The sequence below is a fragment of the Asparagus officinalis genome, chromosome 6 (genome assembly GCF_001876935.1).
Source record: "Asparagus officinalis chromosome 6, Aspof.V1, whole genome shotgun sequence".
NCBI lineage: Eukaryota > Viridiplantae > Streptophyta > Magnoliopsida > Asparagales > Asparagaceae > Asparagus > Asparagus officinalis.
In genome coordinates this window covers 21,700,275-21,722,367 of record NC_033799.1, presented here as the reverse complement: position 1 = coordinate 21,722,367, position 22,093 = coordinate 21,700,275, and the positions used below count along the sequence as shown (strand labels likewise).

Here is a 22,093-nt window from a genome sequence, read left to right as displayed (position 1 = left end):
ACCAAACACCTGCAGTCATTCCCACAATAAATAACCAGGTGATTCACCTCCTTCAGTAACTGACACGTAGCATATGTCAGCAGACTCAGCTGCCTAGATGGACTCGGCCCAAGTTACTTTCTTACCCCTCAGATCCACTATAAAAGGAGCGACATTGCATGAGGTAACTCTCTCATGTCTTTTGACGTAACTAAGAGTTAACTCTATATTTCCTCACTCAAGATCACCAACTGATTTGATCGTTGGAGGAATAACCGGAGAACCCAACTTCGCCCTCTTACGAGTTCTTTCATATGCAGGAAAGTACAACAAGACCTAGAACCATTCATAAGGAAGAGTTAGAGGATTCTAATCACTCCACAAACCCTCAGATAACCCATGTTTGATAACTGACATCAACACCGGTATATAAGATGATGTAACTCAATCTCAAGCAAAGTGTGATTACTAGGTTTCTCTCACTCCTTTATTCACTTTAATTGAGTAGAGAATTTCCTCACATGAAAAATGATGCACGTTATTCCTTTTTAATATGGTATAATTGTTAATTTGGGGTGGATACCAACCTCCGACGGCGGAGGAGCTCTGACGAGCTCCAGAATGACGCAGGCGAGCTCGAGCCCCGCGTGCGAGCGCCTCCCCCGAGCTCTGCGTTCGAACCCACCCGCTTGAGCTCTGCGTTCGAACCTCCCCCTCTTAGCTTTGCGTTCGAACCCCTTTTACCTCGGCGTTTGTTCGACCTTGGCGTTTTCTTCGACCTCTGCGTTCGTCCGACTTTGGCGTCCTTTTCTCCAGCGCTCAGAACTTCGGGATTTTGAGGGGAGATTAAAAAGAAGGATTTAAGAAGAGAGAGAGAGATAGGGGAGAGAGAGAGAGAGAGAGAGAGAATTAAAGAGGGTTTTATATTGTGGGGTTATTCTTTATTCTCAAGTGAGACTTGAAAAGGGTTCATACCCTTTAATTATTAACACTGTAGCTACAGTGTTTATTTGAGAAATCCCAGTTTTGAGATTTGCTCTTGATTTGTAATTTCTTGTTTAATTAATAAGAAATTATTTGTGTGTCTCCCGAGGACGTAGGCAGTTGCCGAACCTCATTAAAACTTGGTGTACTTTTTCTATTATGCGTTTCTGTTGTATTAGGGATTTCAGCGTTAAATTCCCAACAACTGGTATCAGAGCGTGAAACGATCTAGAGGAAGTCAGATTCAAGTGAGAGCCATGGCCGCAGATGAGGCAAAAATGAGACTTGAGAAATTTGATGGAACAGATTTCGGATTCTGGAAAATACAGATAGAGGATTATCTGTATCAGAAAAATCTGTATCAACCACTATCGGGGAAGAAGCCAGATTCTATGAAGGCAGATGAGTGGAACCTTCTAGATAGACAAGCCCTCGGAGTTATCAGATTGACGTTGACTTGCAATATTACGTTCAACATAGCTAAGGAGAAGACCACGGCAGGTCTTATGGCAGCTCTCTCAAATATGTATGAGATGCCATCAGCCGCGAACAAAGTTTATTTGATGCGGCGGTTATTCAATCTGAAAATGACGGAAGTCGCGTCAGTAGCACAACACCTCAATGAACTTAATACGGTTACAACCCAATTCAGTTCAGTTGAGATTGAGTTTGATGAGGAAGTTCGGGCGTTGATACTTTTATCTTCCCTGCCAGAGAGTTGGAACGCTACAGTCACGGCAGTGAGTAGCTCATCGGGAAAGAAAAAGTTGAAGTTCGACGACGTTCGTGATTTGGTTCTCAGTGAGGAGATCCGACGGAGAGAGACGGGTGAAGCTACAACCTCTTCAGTATTGCATACAGAGTCAAGAGGTAGAAATTCAACCAGAGGAAACGGACGAGGAAAATCAAACTTCAGAGGTAGATCAAAGGACAGGAGGTCCAAATCAAGGAATCCGAGCAACAGCTCGAAGGCTATCGAGTGTTGGAATTGTGGAAAGACCGGGCATTACAAGAATCAGTACAAGAGTGCACAGAAGGAGAAGGAGGCGAAGGCAGAGGTGAATGTCACCTCCACCTCAGGTGGAGACGACGCATTGATATGCTCTTTGGAGAGCAAGGAGGAATCTTGGGTGTTAGATTCAGGAGCGTCGTTCCATGCTACCTCTCAGAAAAAATTCTTCGAGAAGTATACCCCCGGAAATTTTGGATACGTATATCTTGGTGATGATCAACCATGTGCTATTGTGGGTAAAGGCGTGGTAAAAATTAAGTTAAACAGGTCAGTATGGGAGCTGAAGGATGTCAGGCATATTCCCGACCTAAGAAAGAATTTAATATTGTTCGCGGTGAAAATCGTGTCATTCTTCATTATTGATTCCATTGTCATCTTAAATAACAGCTTTTTGAATTACAAAAGATCCGGTCTTTTTATAAGATCCGGTTACAATGAAAATCAAAAAAAATAAACAAAGATTACAACTTTCTCCTTGTTTGTCGAACGAATCACGAGCTCCTGTTTTGCGGTCGCTCGCTTTGTGGGTTCTTTGCCTGCGCCGGATTTATCCGTGGACCACCGTGAGATCTAGATCCGGTCGAATCTACGCAGTACGACGGGTATTATTTCACGAAGGAAATAATAGCCGGGGAGGATTATTTCACCAAGGACGGCACTGGGCCGAGCCACCCATGGGTGGCTCGGCCTTGGCCGAGCCCCCCCTTAGGCGTTGGGTTTCGTCGTTTTGTGTTGTATCCGTTTTTTCGGTTCTGTCCGTGATTCGGTTGACTTAGACTCTGATTTGTTGATCTGATTTGGCAGTAAATCCGATTCCTGATTTGGCAGTAAATCCACTTCTGAGTTCGAGTCCGAAACTGATCTTGATTCGATCGTGATTCGTCCGAGTCTGCCCTTGGTTGGATGACTCGTTGACTCTTCGAACCCTTGGCTTGATTCCACACGCGAATGGATGTATTCCGTTGCTTGCGTGCGATTCGTCAACCTCGTCGCCTCGTCGGTTCGTCGGTTTGTGCCGAGCTGTGCTAAGGGACCTATAAGTAATTTTATACGCCTACAAATATCCGTAGGCCAGTTGGCTGGCAAAGGATATACCACGACCTTCCATGGAGATGATTGGAAGATCTCAAAGGGCGCAATGACGATTGCCCGAGGCAGGAAGACTGGTACCCTATACATGACAGCAGGTGCACGTTGTTCGATCTCAGTTGCAGCAGGCAATGAGACTTCAAAGCTGTGGCACCAGAGACTCGGTCATATGAGTGAAAAGGGGATGAAGATCATGCACATAAAGGGAAAACTCCCAGGACTGCAGTCAGTGGAGATGGATATGTGTGAAGAATGATACTTGGAAAGCAGAAGAGAGTCAACTTTCAGACAAGTGGCCGAACCCCCAGGAAGCAGAAGCTAGAGCTCGTTCACTCAGATGTGTGGGGACCAACAACCACCGCGTCCATTGGTGGCAAACACTACTTCGTGACTTTTATCGATGATCACTCTCGAAAAGTGTGGGTCTACTTTCTGAAGCATAAGTCAGAAGTATTTGAGGCTTTCAGGAGATGGAAAGCTATGGTCGAGAATGAGACCGGTCTGAGAATAAAGAAGCTCAGGACCGACAATGGCAGTCAGTATGAAGACACCAGATTCAAAAAGTTCTGCTATGAGCACGGGATTAGAATGGAGAGAACCGTTACCGGCACGCCTCAGCAAAATGGTGTAGCTGAGCGGATGAACCGAACATTGACAGAGAGAGCCAGAAGCATTCGGGTACAGTCAGGCCTACCGAAGCAGTTCTGGGCAGAAGCGGTCAACACAGCAGCTTACTTGATCAACCGAGGTCCATCGGTTCCATTGGAGCACAGAATACCAGAGGAGGTATGGTGCGGAAAGGAGGTAAAACTCTCACATCTAAAAGTTTTCGGTTGTGTAGCTTACGTGCATATTAGTGATCAAGGCAGGAATAAGCTTGATCCCCAGTCAAAAAAATACACTTTCATCGGCTATGGTGAAGATGAGTTCGGCTACCGCATTTGGGACAACGAAAATAAGAAAGTGATCAGGAGCAGAGATGTGATATTCAACGAGAAGGTGATGTACAAGGACATGCACAAGACAGATGACTCAGAAAGTGAGTCAATATTTGTAGATGCAGATGATGTCCTGAGTAACCTCTCGGAAGAACCCAATGCAGAGGGTCTCAGCAAGAAGAGACTGTTGGACAAGATGGTGCGGATGAGCCCGACGCACCAGCTCCGATATTAAGAAGATCTTCTCGTCCTCCTGTACCCAACAGGAGATACATGAACTATCTGTTGTTGACAGATGGTGGGGAGCCTGAAAGCTTTGATGAAGCTTGTCAGTGTGGAGATGTGAGCAAGTAGGAGCTTGCCATGAAAGATGAGATGAAGTCTCTCATATCAAATCAGACGTGGGAACTAGCTGAGTTGTCCACGGGTAAGAAGGCACTTCACAATAAATGGGTGTACCGGGTGAAAGAGGAGCAGGATGGTTCCAGAAGATATAAATCCCGACTGGTTGTCAAAGGTTTCCAGTAGAAGGAAGGAGTTGACTACACCGATATTTTCGCTCCCGTGGTGACGCTAAATACTATCAGGACCGTGATGAGTATTGTAGCAATTGAAGATCTTCATCTCGACCAGTTAGACGTGAAGACGGTGTTTCTTCACGGAGATCTAGAAGAGGAGATATACATGCACCAGCCAGAAGGTTTCTCAGAAGAAAAGAAGAAGAACCTGGTGTGCAGACTCAAGAAGAGCTTGTTGTTAGACCCTAGAGGGGGGGTGATTAGGGTCTTATGCTAATCTAATCCAATTAAATATCAATTAAAATTAATTAATAAGTTATCCTAGCAAGTAAGAAATACAACAAGTTATATGAGCTAGGATAAGCAATATGAACAACAAGAAATATCCTAGCAAAGAGATATAAGCAATATATGATATATGCAAGGATATGAAACTAACACAAGGAGTAAACAATATGAACTAGATAGTGGATCATATAAATAATGAGCAATGCACAATGGCGATATAAGATATGAACATAAATATAAATGAACGCCAAAGCACACTCAAACACAATCAAATGATCACGGAGTTTGGACCTTCCGTCCTACGTCTCCGCTCCCCACTCCCGGGGAGAAATCCACTATCACAACCGGGTTTTCTACCCTCACCCGAATAACGTTTACACCTCACAGTGTCGGTTTTCAACGCTCACCGAACAACGTTCACTCCTCACAATCGGTTTTCTAGTTCACCGAAAACTTCACAACACACTCGGTTTTCTAGCTCACCGAAAACCTAACAACACTCACAATGTAACAAATATAAATTTGTTCTCTACAATAGATGAGAACACAATTAAGCACAACTCAATGTTACAATCTCTCACAACCCTAATATACTATGTATGCAAATACAATAAGCTCAAGTGGGTGTGTGTAACAATGAGATAATATAATCAAATCTAAACTCAATATAAAAACTAGCTTTCCTCCACTTGTGAAAGCTAAAACTGCTTTAAACCAAACCCTTAAACAAGCTTAAACTCTTTTTAAAACCCTTGTTTAAAAACTTTTTTTCTTAGTTAAAAACTGAGATCAAAGAGAGTATTTATATCCTCCAAAACCTCAGCTAAAAATTCCAAGTCAAAAGACAAAAACAGCCCCAGCAACGGTAATAAAACTAGCCGTTGGAAGCTGAAAAAACCATCGTCGGTCGACCGGAACGGTCGACCGACAGACTCTCTGTCGCCCAGTGAACACATGAATTCAGGATCGGTCGACCGGTGCGGTCGACCGAAATCTGATACACTCAAAACATGTTTTTAAAGCTATTTTTGAGACTTTTAAAAATGTGTTAAAAATAACAAATGAAGTCCAAAAATTATGAAACTTTGGGAAGTGTATATAAACATGAAAACAAACATGTTACAAAAAGAATTTTCCAAATTGCATTTCTTATTTGTGAAAAATCATCATTTTGCAAAATAGTTCAAAAACATGAAAACCTGAATATTGATATTTTGATATTTTGACTTAAACAACATTTTGAAACCTTATGAAATGAATGTATAGACTTGATAAACGATATAACATGTTGTTATGAAGTCTATAACCTAGAAATTTCATAAAATTGCATATTCTATGCAATATATTCAAAACACTAAATATGATTTCATTAAATATAACTTGTTAAAGACGAAATCATATATAGGCACATAAACATGAAACAAAATAGTATTTTCTAATTCTATTCATTTGTTTCATATATAAGCTCGAAACCTATTAAACAAAAACATATATGTATATATATATAACTATATATATGCATAGAAACAAAAACTTATGTATATATAACTATATATATACGAAGAAACTAATAAAATGTGTGTGTATATTATATTGAGCTTAGAGTATCTAACACACATAATATAAAAAATCTAAACTAAGTTACCCAAGCTTGATCTTGATCTTCAATAAGCTTGAACTTGGTAATCTCGCGGATGAAGCTTGAACTTGGATCTTGAACTTTGAATAGCAAGGCTTCACCGACATTCCGCCAACCTCCTTTGGATATGATCGTTGAAGCTCTATTCCATCCATCCTTCAACTACGTTGTTTGTCTACAATACATAGGAATGTACAAACACTAGACAAACAACATTAGTAGTAAATTGTTTATAAATCATCATCAAAACAAGAAGGCCAACAATCTCCCCCTTTTTGATGATGACAAACAATTTACAAAAAGGATATATGCATGAAAGGAAATGAATATATAAATTACAATTCACATGCATATAAACAAGAAAGAATATACATATACTCATAATATTTCTCCACCTTTGACAACATCAAAAGGGGGACAAAAAGAATAAGAGAGCGAAAGCTCCCCCTATCAATAAGCATAGGTGAGTATAAAAAGAATATATATAGGGATTGCTCCCCCTATCAAAAAGCCATATAGAATATATATAATGAAGACCATGACAAACATATGTGAGCAAGCATAGATGAGAAATATGCTAAACACCACTCTCATACAAAAAGACAATGAGAACACATATAAAATATCAATATGAAAAATAGTGTCTCATATCAAGGACCATAAAAACCATGTGTAAAGATAGATTTATGAAATCAAAAGAAAAGGAAAACATGAGAACCATGAAAAAAGTTTTCAAGTGAAAACAAATCACTCAAATGAAATCTTTGAGGACTTGATCAAACCACTCATAGAATACATTATAAGGCACGAATAGATGATCCATAAGCACAAACATATAAATATCATCATATAGGTGAATTATAATGAATTCAAAAGCAACAAATCAAAACACAATTTTTAAGAGAGGCAACAATTATATCAAGCTCTTGAGCTTGTTCCAACCCATATAATTATTTTAGCATCAGGTAAACTTGATTTGGCAATAAACACACAATAAATCCGGAGGGTTATATAAATACAAACCTCTCATCAAAATCAAAACTAATAATCATGAAAACAAAGGATTTGATAAAGGAAAAAATTGTTTTCATAACCAAAAGATCTTAAAACATAATTTTTAAAACCAAGACAAAAAAAATAAAAACACTAAAGTTCTTGGTTTAAAATCAAATTTGTTTTGGTACCCAAGTATTCTTGGTACCAAAAGATTTAGGGACATGACCCCAATCAATGAAGCTCAAAGACTTAGGGTTATGAACCCTCTTAGGCACATATGGTGCACTAACATGGTCAAAATAATATTCATTCAAATGACCCTTCCGATTGCAATTTGTGCAATGAAAGAGATCCATTTGTTTTTGTAGACCATTAGCTCGTGCACGGGAATCATTTGCAAATAAAGATTTTCTTTTAAAATTATTTTGCAAACAAAATTTTGCCAAATGGCCAAAACGTCCACAAAGATCACATTTGAACACATTAGCATGTTTATGATGTGCATGATGAGCATATGCATGTGTATGTGATGAAGAAGCTACATGAGATGCACAATGAGCATTAGCATTGTTATGTTTGTATGCATCATAGCAAAATCTAGCAAGATGGCCTTTACGACCGCAAATTGTGTATTTATAGACTTTGCTATATATGTGTGCATGATGAGTAGATGATTTTGACTTAGACTTGACACACATATTTACAAGCTTCTTATGGTTGTTAATGCATGTATTAAGAGTTGAATCTAAAGAAGAAATACGGTTTTTAACATTGTTCAACTCATCATTAGGCATATTAGCATTAACTTTAGAAGTAGAACATAAATAATTATTTATAAAAGAAGCAGTATCATTTTTTTATGTTCTCTACTTCTAACATGGCATTATCTTTTTCATGAGATAAGCTAGTTATAGATGTGGTTAATTTTTTATTTTCCAAAATTAACATGCCATTGTTTTCTTTAAGCATGGTATTTTCTTTTGCAATGACATCCAATTTTGACACTAGCTTCTCATGATTGGATTCTAAATTATCATGCTTGCTTTTTAAATCAATAAAATCTTTATGTAATTTGTTATAGGCATGTAATAGTTTTTCACTAGCACAAGCAAGTCCATCACTAGATAAATCATTAATAGATTCGAACTCGCAAACCTCACTAGGGCTATCGCCTAGTGGCCGTGTGCATGATGAAGCTCCACATGAACTTGAAGCCGGATCTGCCAAAGCTTGTCGGATCGCCTCTAAATCCCCTTGATGTTCTTTAATAAATTTCCATAAGGTGTAAGCACTATCAAAATGAACAAAATTATTGGCCTTCTTGTTTTGATGATGATTTACAAACAATTTACTACTAATGTTGTTTGTCTAGTGTTGGTATATTTCTATTTATTATAGACAAACAACGAGTTGGAGGTTGGATGGATTGCGCTTCAACGATGATATCCAAAGGAGGTTGGCGGAATGTCGGGTTGAAGCCTTGCAATTCAAAGTTAAAGATCAAGTTCAAGCTTCATCCGCGAGATTACCAAGTTCAAGCTTATTGAAGATCAAGATCAAGCTTGGGTAACTTAGTTTAGGTTTTTTATATTATGTGTGTTAGATACTCTAAGCTCAATATAATATACACACACATTTTATTGGTTTCTTCGTATATATATAGTTATATATACATAAGTTTTTGTTTCTATGCATATATATAGTTATATATATATACATATATGTTTTTGTTTAATAGGTTTCGAGTTTATATATGAAACAAATGAATAGAATTGGAAAATACTATTTTGTTTCATGTTTATGTGCCTATATATGATTTCGTCTTTAACAAGTTATATTTAATGAAATCATATTTAGTATTTTGAATATATTGCATAGAATATCCAATTTTATGAAAATATTGTATTTCTAGGTTATAGACTTCATAACAATATGTTATATCGTTTATCAAGTCTATACAATCATTTCATAAGGTTTCAAAATGTTGTTTAAGTCAAAATATCAATTTTTAGGTTTTCATGTTTTTGAATTATTTTGCAAAATGATGATTTTTCACAAATGGGAAATGCAATTTGGAAAAATCTTTTTGTAACATGTTTGTTTTCATGTTTATATACACTTCCCAAAGTTTCATAATTTTTGGAGTTCATTTGTTATTTTTAACAATTTTCCAAAAGTCAAAAATTCTCTTTTAAAATCAGGTTTTGAGTATGTCAGTTTTCGGTCGACCGAACCGGTCGACCGAACCTGAGTTCCCGTGCTCACTGTGCGACAGAGAGTTTGTCGGTCGACCGGTCCGAAGACTCTCTGGACGTCTCCTGCGACTCTGACCTTGTTTCCGGTCGACCGCGTTTTTCATCGGTCGACCGCTGGAGTCCCAACGGCTCTTTTTAGAGCCGTTGAAGATGGTTTTTTGGTCTTTTGACTTGGGATTTTTGGCTGAGTTTTGAGAGGGTATAAATACCCATTGCTGATCTCTTTTCAAACTATCTAAGAAGTTTTTAAACAAGTTTTAAACAAGGGTTTAAGTGTGTTTAAGGGTTTGTTTTTGTTTGTGAAGAAGTTTTCACAAGTGGAGGAGATCATCTTCTTGTTTGGGCTCCAATCTCCATCTCTCCATCTTGTCTTCCATTGAGAAGTTTTCTAAACTCTACTCTAGCTTTCATTTGTTATTTGTTAATTATCAATTCTATTAAAGCTAGTTTTATATTTAGTTTGATTTTGATTTCACTCATTGTTACACACACCCACTTTGAGCTTATTGTATTTGCATTCATAATATATTAGGGTTGTGAGAGTTGTAACATTGAGTGTGAGCTTTTATTGTGTTCTCATCCATATTAGAGAACAATTTATATTTGTTACATTGTGAGAATGTTAGGTTTACATTTATAGATGCAGATGATGTCCCGAGTAACCTCTCGGAAGAACCCAATGCAGAGGGTCCTCAGCAAGAAGAGCCTGTTGGACAAGATGGTGCGCAGGAGCCCGACGCACCAGCTCCGATATTAAGAAGATCTTCTCGTCCTCCTGTACCCAACAGGAGATACATGAACTATCTGTTGTTGACAGATGGTGGGGAGCCTGAAAGCTTTGATGAAGCTTGTCAGTGTGGAGATGCGAGCAAGTGGGAGCTTGCAATGAAAGATGAGATGAAGTCTCTCATATCAAACCAGACGTGGGAACTAGCTGAGTTGCCCACGGGTAAGAAGGCACTCCACAACAAATGGGTGTACCGGGTGAAAGAGGAGCAGGATGGTTCCAGAAGATATAAAGCCCGACTGGTTGTCAAAGGTTTCCAGCAGAAGGAAGGAATTGACTACACCGATATTTTCGCTCCCGTGGTGAAGCTAAATACTATCAGGACCGTGATGAGTATTGTAGCAATTGAAGATCTTCATCTCGAGCAGTTAGACGTGAAGACGGCGTTTCTTCACGGAGATCTAGAAGAGGAGATATACATGCACCAGCCAGAAGGTTTCTCAGAAGAAAAGAAGAAGAACCTGGTGTGCAGACTCAAGAAGAGCTTGTATGGCCTGAAACAAGCCCCAAGGCAGTGGTACAAGAAGTTTGACGGCTTTATGCACAAGGAAGGTTTCCAGAAGTGCAACGCCGACCACTGTTGCTACTTCAAAAGATATCAGTCCAGCTATATCATCCTACTGCTGTATGTTGATGATATGTTAGTTGTAGGAGGAGATATGAAAGATATCAAGAGTTTGAAGCAGCAGCTGTCAAAGGAGTTTGACATGAAGGACTTGGGTCCAGCGAAGAAGATCCTTGGAATGCAAATCACGAGAGATAAGAAGAAAGGTCTCTTGCAGTTATCTCAGACAGAGTACATCAACCGTGTTTTGCAGAGATTCAACATGGGCGATGCCAAGCCTGTGAGCACACCCTTGGCCAGCCATTTTCGTTTATCGAATGATCAGTCTCCTCAGTCAGAAGAAGAGAAAGAGAGTATGGCTCAGGTTCCTTACGCCTCAGCTATCGGAAGCTTGATGTACGCAATGGTCTGTACGAGACCAGACATTGGCCATGCAGTGGGAGTGGTCAGCCGGTTTATGTCGAATCCAGGAAAAGCTCATTGGGAAGCGGTCAAGTGGATTCTGAGATATCTACGAGGCACCACACAGAAGTGTTTGCACTTTTGTAAGGAAGAAGTGGAAGTGCAAGGGTACATAGATGCGGACTTCGGCGGTGAAGTTGATCACCGAAGAAGCACCACCGGCTATGTATTCACCGTCGGAACTACAGCTGTTAGTTGGATGTCACAGGTACAGAAGATCGTTACCCTATCCACTACAGAAGCTGAGTATGTTGCAGTGACTGAAGCTAGTAAAGAGATGATATGGCTTCAGGGTTTGTTGATAGAGCTGAGATTCAAACAGGAGAAGAATGTTTTGCACAGTGATAGCCAGAGTGCGATACACTTGGCCAAGAATTCAGCATTTCATTCTAGAACGAAGCATATTGCGCTTCGGTACCACTTCATCAGATCCCTGTTGGAAGATGATGTGTTGAAACTGGAAAAGATTCCAGGAAGTAAGAATGCAGCAGACATGTTAACAAAGACGGTGACAGTTCAGAAACTGGAGTTGTGCGCATCTTCAGTTGGCCTTCATGCATAGATGATGAGGGCGGAGCCACACAGGAGAGGAGCTTGATGAGATAGCACGTTGGCATCGGTTTGATCTCCAAGTGGGAGATTGTTAATTTGGGGTGGATACCAACCTCCGACGGCGGAGGAGCTCCGACGAGCTAGGGGATGACGCAGGCGGAGCTGGAGGCGTAGCCCAGGCGAGCTTCGATGGTCGCAGGCGAGCTCGAGCCCTGCGAGCGAAAACCCCCCACTGACCTCGGCGTTTCTTGGATCCTAACCTCGGCGTTTGGATCTGACCTCGGCGTTTTTGGGTGAACTCGAACTTGGCGTTTTTCGACCTCGGCGTTTGACCCGACCTTGGCGTCCGTGGGCCGCTGGCGACAGGCTGTCGCCATCCCATCAATTCCGCCTATATAAAGGCGAGCTCGACCCCGCGTGCAGCGCCTCGCCCCGAGCGTGCTACGTTCGAACCCACCCGCCTTGAGCGTCTGCGTTCGAACCTCCCCTCTTAGCTTTGCGTTCGAACCCCTTTACCTTGGCGTTTGTTCGACCTCGCGTTTCTTCACCTCTGCGTTCGCCCACTTTGGCGTCGCGGCCGCCCTGGCGACAGGCTGTCGCCAGACCCATCGATCTCCCCTATAAAACCCCTCCTTTAGCCCTAGGGTTTCGGTGCTGAAGCTTCCCCTCTTCTACTCTTCTCTCTCTCGGCGGCGGCTCATTAACGCAGCAGCGTTTCAATTTCCCCCCCCCCCCCTTTTTTTGAATCGCACAGCGATTTTATCTCTCCGCTCTCAACTGTTTGAGGGGAGATTAAAAAGATTTAAAGAAGGAGGAGAGAGGAGAGAGAGAGAGAGAGAGAGAGAGCGAGAGAGCGAGAAGAGAATTAAGAGGGTTTTATTGTGGGGTTATTTCAACAATAATCATGTGCAACAAAGCCCAGTAATACGTAAGTTATAAATTAAAAGATATGATGATAAGATTACAATGAATAAAACAAATAGGACAAAAGTTAATAAATCATGTGCAACAAAGCCCAGTATTTGAATTTATTTCAAATAGAAGATCCAGACGCTACTGCCGCTCTTTGGAAGCTCCCGCACGGAGATTCAGACGCCTGACTACGTACTGGGAAGGAGTCAGACAGCGCTGCTTTCAGATCCAGATGAAGACCGCCTCTTCTTCATTTGTTCTTAGAAGTTGAGTTTGATAATTAAAAAGCTGAAGACAATATTTGATATAAAAATATAATTTTTATATTCATGGCCACAGTTCAGGAGGAGGGCCACAGTTCAGAAGGAGGGTCTCGGTTCGGGGGTTGATCCGGTCTTTTCCTTAGGCGACACAAAAGTTGTTTGTCTGCTGCCCTCTTAAGGGACTTGACGGATGCACGGCAGGGGGCTCTGAGGGTAGGGGCTCACCCCTGGGTATTTGGTTGTACACTTACGTAAGCATCATCTCCATTCGGAGTCTAAGGTCGAGGAATGCAAGGGGCTTTTAGGCCGTGACATCACCATTTTCAATGTATTTGAGGCCACCCTACGAGTTATGGGGCAATGGATGTGTGGTATGTGCTTGAGGATCCGTGCCCTAAGTAAACATTGTAAGCATGACAGGGGACTGTCTATTCGACCACCTTCAGAGGATGACGGGGGCAATGCGAGGTGTACCATTGTGGGTATCACTCGGCCTTGCTCCTCTCCTATCCTCGAGTCTGTGTCACCTATCCCCTCCTTGGGTCCACAGCATTGTAAACTCGACAGTAGTACAGTCAAAAGGGTGTTTAATTGGGGTTTTCGAATGGTTAAAAATGTTCCCCCATCTTGTAGGTTGGCGTTCTCGGCTGCCCTCAAAGCCTCGCTCTTTGGGGTGTCCTCTAACCCGCGATCTTGTGACGCGTGGGTATGGCTTTTGATCTTGCCGTGTTGCACTTTAAGAGTTATTAAAACCCATGATCGCAAGAGTTCGAGGTCAGGCAACAGAAAGGCTCGTCAACAACGACATATCTTAGAGGCATTGTCCACCTGGGGTGAGGTTGGAGGCCCCCAAAAACTCCTTGACACTATGTTTAGAGAGCTCCCTTCTCCCCCCTCTGCCCGAATTGACGACCCCGGTGCTCGCCCAACTGTTAACAATGTTAAACAGTGTTTGAGGAAGATATCAGATGGGCACTATTCAGCGGCCGTGAAGGTACTCACGTCCTCGGGGGTTGCTCCGGACATTCCGCAAACGCGTCAGTCCCTTGAGGAAAACACCTTTCGGCGCCTCCTCCGGTGTTGCCAGCTTTTGGGTATGACCAAGAGCCGCTCTTAGTGGACTGTGGGGAGGTTCTCCATTGCATGTGGTCCTTCCCTAAGGGGACCTCTTATGGTCGTGATGGCCTTCGAGCCCAGCACTTGTTAGATGCACTTTGTGGTCCCGAGTCCACTATTAATAACGACCTTCTCGCGGCTCTCACCCCAGTGGTTAATTTGTGGTTGCAAGGGCGTTGTCCGGCCTCCTTGACGGAGTTTATTGCTAGTGCTCCCCTCACTCCGTTGTTGAAGAGTGATGGGGGCATTAGGCCGATTGCGGTAGGTACCATTTGGAGGTGTCTCATCTCTAAAGTAACCATGAAGAAGGTAGGGAAGGACATGGCGAGTTATTTGGGAGAATTTCAATTTGGGGTGGAAGTCTCAGGAGGGGCAGAAGCAATTTTGCATGCGGTTAATAGGTTTGTTGATGTCCACCATGCGGAGGACTCGCTCTCCATGCTTTTGGTTGACTTCCGGAATGCATTTAACTTGGTCGACAGGAGTAGTATGTTGCGGGAAATGCGCCTTAAGTGTTCGGCGATCTCTCCTTGGGTGGAATTTCTATATGTGCAGCCCGCTAGACTGTATTTGGGGGTGGATTTCATTTGGTCTGCTCGAGGGATCCAGCAGGGGGATCCGTTAGGGCCTATGTTGTTCGCACTCACGCTTCACCCATTGATTCTTCGAGTGCACGAAGAGTGCAAGTTGGCTCTTCATGCTTGGTACTTGGACGATGGGTCCCTGGTCGGGGATATTTTGGAGATTGCTAAGGCATATAAGGTGATCGAGACTGAAGGCCCAAGGCTCGGGTTGGACCTCAATGTCACCAAAACTGAATTATTCTGACCCTCATCGGATCCTAGGAGTTTGCTGGAGGGGCTTTTTTCCTTGGATATCAGTTGTCCTCGTGATGGAGTAAGGCTTTTAGGTGGAGCAGTTAGCATGGACGAGGGGTTTGTTGGTGGGTTAGCAGCGAAGAGGGTGGCAAAGGCGACTCAGTTAATGGAAGCGTTGGACCAACTTAGGGATCCACAGTGCGAGCTCGTCCTTTTGAGGGCTTGTGCGGTTTTGTCCAAGTTGTATTTCGCCTTGACTTGCACGCCACAGCTCTTTGCTCAGGCGGGAACTCAGTTTGATATTATGCTTCGGAGGTCAGTCGAGAGCATTGTCACATCCGAAGGCCCAGGCTTCGGGGATCTCCAATGGAGGCTGGCCTCTTTACCTATCAAGGTGGGCGGGTTGGGGGTCTATGCAGTGGCAGATATACAGTTTTCCTTTGTGGCCTCTCGGATTCACTCCATCGAGCTCCAAGACCACATTTTGAGAGGTTGTGGTGAGGTTTCTTTAGGTGAGCATTTTACTTCCGCCCGGGCCTTTCTTCAAGCCAAGCTACCTGAGGTTGACCTTCTTCAAATCATCAATAAAGGGTCTGTCCCCCAAAACCAATGCATTACTTGGCAGACATCTTTTATGGTGGCGTTTGTAGAGATCTATCGACAGAGTTTGACCTGTCAAAGGGGCAAGTTGCGATTGTTGAGTGCCTGCGGGCAAAGCACGCCCAGGATTTCTTGTTGGCCACCCCTATTGAGGGATTGGGACAGCGTATGACTCCGGGGGAGTACCAGGCCATCCTCAGGTACAGGTTGTTGGTTCCTTTATTCGTGGAGGGGACAATTTGCCCAGTTTGTCGTAGGACGCATATGGATGCTTTTGGAGAGCATGACATCCATTGTCAGAAGCAGCCGGGGTTCAAGTACAGGCACGAATTAGACAGAGATGTCTTGTATGACATCCTTCAAAGAGCAGGGATCCCATCAAAGAAGGAAGCGCCAGTCAACTTCCTCACTCCTCCTGGAGAGGCTAGATCTACTCTAAGGCCGGCAGACGTTCTTGTCTACAATTGGAGCGGGGGAAAGCACGCTTGTGTTGATCTCACAGGGGTATCTTCGTTGGTGGGGTTTGGTAATGGAGAGTTCAAGGTTGGACATGTAGCAGATAGAGCAGCAGAGGCAAAGGTGGGCAAACATGATCAAGCTTGCAAGGATAACCACCATAACTTCATCCCGTTCGCTTTCGATACGTTTGGTTTCCTTGCAGCTAATGCGGTGGAGTTTCTCAGGAGGGTACAGAAATTCATGAATAAGATGTAGCGACAGCAGGGTCCGCTGAGTACGTGTTTCGTAGGTTGGGTTTTGTAATTCAGAAAGGATTAGCGGCGCAGCTTGTTGCTCGCTTGTCATCATCACATGTATAATATTTCACTTTGGATTATTAAGATGAAACAATGATAGAATTAATAAAAATATGATAATGATTAACTTAATTAGTAGAATAGAACTTTTAAAACGAAGTAATATATTATTATAGTATCCTCAAAATTGTATGAGATAAAAAGAGTCCACGTCCAATTAGAACCGTCCGCATGCATGTGGGTGGTTTTCGCTCTCCCCCAATTTCGCTCCCCGTTATATGATTCAAAACCGCCAACTCGCATGTAGGCGGCTCTAATAGATGTCTTGCAGACATAAAGATTTGCTATTGTTATTATTGAAATACTTAAAAGGGAGCGTTTGGATACCATGTCATTTTTGCCGTTTCCGTTTTTTTTTCAAAAAAAACAATGAAACGCGTTTGGCAACCGTGGCGTTTTTTTGACTTGACCCTTTACAAAATGCAAAAATTAAACACTTTTATTAAAACACCAAAAAGGTGCTTTGAGATTCCGTTTTTTTTCATCTAAGCCGCCGCCGCTCGCTTGCCCGCCGTCGCAGGCCGCCGCCCCGACCCGCGGCCAGCCGGCCACCGCCGCCGGGTGGCCGCTACCGCCACCCGCCATGCCCGTCGGCGGGTGGCCGCTCCCGCCGCCGCCTGCCGCCTCCGCTGTCGCGAGCCGTCGCCGCCGCCGGCCGCCACCACCATATGCGTCGGCGGTGGCCGGCCACCCGCCCGCGCGGCGGGTGGGCGCTCCCGCCGCGCCTGGCCCGCCTCCGCGTCCCCCGACCTGTCGCCGCACGCTGGCCGCCACACCACGTGCCGTCGCCGGTGGGCGGGCCCACCCAGCCCGCCGCCCTCGCTCGCCCCCCTGCCCCGCCCCGCCGACCCGTCGCCGCCTGCCCGCCTCCTCGAGCCGCGACCAGCCAGCCGCCCCGTCGCTACCTCACTCTGCGCTGTCGCGCGCCGCTCGTCCGGGTCTCGGCATGCTGCCCACCGCCGCCCGCCGCAGCCCGGCCGCCGCCCGTGACCACCCACCGACCCTCGCCAAGTTAGCCAGTCGCCGCTCGGCACGCCACGAGCGCGCGTCCGCCGTAAGCGACCGCAGGCCCACCGCCGCCCGGCCACCGTCGCCCGCGACCACCCACCGGCCGCCGCCCGTCGGCCGGCCGCCGACCACCCGCCCGCCACCGCCGCTATATAATAGTAACTAACAATGGTGTTTTCAAAACACTTTTGAAAAAAAAAACGCTTTGGCATAGTGTTTTTCTAAAAAACACTAAAAAAATCGTCTTGGTATCCAAACACACCCGAAGAATATTATTCATTAAAAAATTTAGTCAAAGTTTCACCGAACATACCCACCCAACAAACCATTAAACTAAAAAATATAGAGAAACAATGAAAAAAAATATATGAATTTTCATTAACCAATAATACAATATAACCCACATTATCACCACCTCAAATTCAATTATTAACCACCACTTTTCCACCCAACTAAACAACAACAAAGCCCAACAAAGCCCCCAACCACCAAACCCACCACCATCAGATCCCGTTCAACCTGGTCCCCGGCTAAAACTCACTTCCCGCCATAACCTCCTCACTCGCTCATCAATCCACTTCCTGAAATCCCCCAGCACCCGGTCACTGTTCTCGTCCGGCTCCCCCTGAACCAGGGAATGCAACATCCCTTCGTAGAAAATCAGCTCCTTGTCGTCGCTCGCCGCCGCCTCGTACAATATCTTCGACCCCTCCGGCGACGTCACGCCGTCCTCTGTCCCGTGCACCACCAGGAACGGGGCGGTAATCTCGCTGAACCTGCTCCTCACGTGATCGCACATTCTTGAGATCTCCCTCATCGTTCCCACCCTCGGCCTTCCCGTATACCTTGTTGAAATCAAAGAAAGAAAGAAAGAATTTTTTTTTAATACATATTTCTCATTGATCACGAAGAAGAGGGCAAACATCCTTGCACATAAACGTTATCGGTTGTTTACGAGCAACCGTAAGAAACAAAATCAAGTGCTCGTTTGTTCACAATTACAAAACCATCTACATTGTCCGATTTGAAATCAACCAATGCTGCAACAACTAAGGCCATGTTGCAATTATTATTTTATTTTTTTACAAAAAAAGAAATAAGAAAATTCCATCACCATTTTCAACCAACTTGTATCCGTGATGCAACAATGAAAATAGAAATTTGACATGAACATTACCTTCTAGGGTTCGACGCTATGATCTTGAGCTTCTCCTTATCCCTGATCGCTTTCCCGACCATCTTGTTATCGGGCATCGCCTCCCAAGTATCCGCCAGCCCAAACAGCAACCCGAACAAAAACAACCTCACCTTCGACGGCTTCATATCCTCCGGTATCATGAGCAACGGGGCCGACAGTATAACCCCCGTCCAAACTCCCCTGTCCGGGGACCGCAGATACATCAATGTCGTCACGAGACCCCCCAGACTCTCCCCAAACAAAAACGCCGGCAAATTTGCGTACTCCTGCGATTGATTCAAGTGGTGGGAACGAACTAAATAATTAACAAATAGTTTGTAAATTGTTCGCTTAGTACATTGGATTCATTTCATTATCAAAAATATTTGTCTAAACTTTTATCTCTTTAAACGCTTATTCGTTACATGCATGATGTTGCGCTTTCTGACTCATTTATATTTTGTTATTAATAAAGTTCTATACTAATCTTGAAGAACTTACTTTTAAAGTTCAAATAAGGGGTAAATTACACTAAACCCCGTTCAGAATTTTGTAATAAACCCCGCTTACTTTCAAAAATTGCACTGCACACCAATAACTTCGCAAAAAAAAAAAACCCCCGAACGAACGTCCTTAGGGTGAATAACACTGAACCCGTAATCACTATCAAAATGCCTTTTAATGTTATATTTTTGGTTCTACTTCGTGGGGGTTATCTGCGAAAACGTGGAAGCTTATCAGGAGTTTCCTGCGATCCCAAAGGTAATTGGAGGTTAGTTGCGATTTCGTAAATTCTGAGGGTGTGCTGTAAAATATTGAAATTTGTTAGGGATTTCAACGTAGTTTACGCTCTAATAAATGCTCGTAGAAATCTGGGAAAAAAAAGTTCATGTTTATAAGTTAAAAGTCGGAAGGAATTCGGACCAGGACAAATATTCGAATTCAGAGTAAGATTTTGAACGGAAAACGACCAGGAACACTTCAGCCTTACCGCAGAGTTGCGCACGGAGAGGAAGAAGGAGAGCGACGCGTCGGCGACGGCGTTGAGGTCGCCGAGGTAACACCTGAGCCCGTCGGAGCGGCCGTGACCGAGGAGGTCGGCGAGGTGGACGGAGTATCCCCAGGAGGCGAAGGCGATGGCGATCTTCTGGAAGAGCCCCGGAGTCGAGCCGTAAGCCGTGGGATCATGTAGACGGTGGGCCCTGACGGGGGGTCGAGTGTGGGGTCCAGCGGCGGTGAAGGACTGGGTGAAGAGCTGGCCCCGTTTGGGGTCTGAAGTTAGGACGGAGTTGCGGACGCCCCTTGGGAGGTGTAGTGCCAGCTCGTCCCGGGCTCGTCGCCCGGCAGAAGTATGCGGGTCGGGGCGGAGGTCATGGAGCGGGTCGGCCGAGGGCTTATCGGGTTCGGTTGGGGGAGTCCATCGCCACGGGTTTAATTGGGGATGGATTTTGGCGGAGAGGAGAGGGCATATGGAGGAGGAGGGTCCGTGTGCTTTTCCAACAAACAACCGCGGGGGTGGGGCAGCCCGGAGTTGGGTGAGGTGGGGCCCCGGACCGGTAGTGCGATGAATGTGCGAGCGGGGTCCCACGCCGGTTGTTGGATTGTTGTTTGGGTGGTGGGGTGGAGTTGTGGGTACGAGCTGCTGACGTGAAGTCGAGAGAACGCTTGCTTGTTGCCCATTTCAGCTTTGCCCGAAAAGTTAGGCAGCACATGCAGAGGGGGGTGGAATATTTTGGAGGGGAATTACACTTTTGGCCCAAATGGAAGTAATTATGGCATGGTTGACCCGTCTCTTCGTCAGTCAGAATTCAAAGTAAAATACACGGTTTGTTTTATTGTTTTGATGCGCATATAAATTCTGTGTTCTAAAAGGGAAAACAGAAGAATTACACTCAGAGCATCTCCAACAATATATATCCCGGTAGGGAGCTTCCCGTGGAGCGCTCTTTAAGCATGGGACCCACTTAGAAGCTCTTTACTAGAAGAAATATTCTAACAAGAAAAATTCCTCAAGGACCCAAAATATGAGACCAATAGAGGAGACAAGTAAGGTGTCTTTCACCTATTAGATAATGAGTTGGTCATCATTAATGATGACCAACTCATTATCCAATAAAAGGGAGACACCTCACTTGTCCCCTCTATTGGTCCCATATTTTGGGTCCCCGTAGCAAAGCTCTTCTAACAAACTCTCAACTAGGAGTTCAAATATATATTATTTAAAAAAATCTATTCATCTAAAAATAACATTTTATAAAATATATTTTAAAACAATAAATCTAATAAAAAATAATTTCAGGATGTAATATATAAACCAAATATCCTGTAAGTGTTAAAAATACATAGATTTAAAATTCTTGATGAGATTTTAAATCCTATAATTTCAGGATTTGAACCAAATATCCTGTAAGTGTTGACAAAACAAGTGAGTTTAGGCTGTTTAGTGTATATAAGTGCCGCCAAAAACTAAGTTAAAGTATGGATAGAATTAAAAAAAGTTATAATATATAAACCTAGTTTTTAAGATCCAAGTCGCCATGCCATGGAAGAAAGAAAAGGAAAGTTGTTGGTGAGATGACGTATGGGATTACTTCCCAATGTCCATAACGTGGTTCATCAAGTTTCCTTTAATAACCAGGAAGAGCCTGGATATTTATAAGAGTAAATTACACTTAATCCATATGAACTTTGTATTTTTCACATTAAACATCCATGAGCTTTCAAATTTACACTAAATCTCTAATAGTTTTTTTAGAATTGTAGAAAACCCCTATAAACTTTCTAAGAGTTGTAGATAACCTCCAAAAATTAGAGCCGAAAAACAACAGAAACATGCATTTTGAAAGTTCATGGGGTTTTAGAGTAATTCACCTAAAAGTTTACGAGAGTTTTTTGCAAAAGTTATTGGGGGTTTATTGTGATTTTAAATGTTCATGGGGTACTGCAAGACACTGAAAGTTCATCGGGGTCTAGTGTAATTTACCATATTTATAATCTAGCCACATGTTATAGTTACTGCTTAATGACTTCAGCTTATTCTGAAAAGTTAGGCAACGCCCGTTAGAGCCCCATAAACTAAATGTTATAGAGAAGAAATTCAAATCTATATAAACTCAGAATTAACTCTTTATTTAGTCAATATGTGACCAAATCAATGTTAGATATAGGTGCCCTGCAGGCAATTATTGTATATTATAACAGGACCTATTGTTGTGCGCAGCGGAAATTTCGGCAGCACTTCGGCAGCACAACAAGAGAGTCAGATCACAATAAGAATTCCCATCTCATTCGGCAGCACAACAAGAGAGTCAGATCACAAT

General features: G+C 43.4%; 1 protein-coding gene across 1 annotated transcript; it reads right to left on the bottom strand.

The window, feature by feature from the left end:
* Positions 17,951-20,147, bottom strand: LOC109845889 (caffeoylshikimate esterase). Its single transcript, XM_020415140.1, is given in 4 exon segments — positions 17,951-18,441; positions 18,774-19,060; positions 19,765-20,034; positions 20,037-20,147. Coding segments are annotated over 4 exon segments (999 nt in total). The 3' UTR covers positions 17,951-18,110.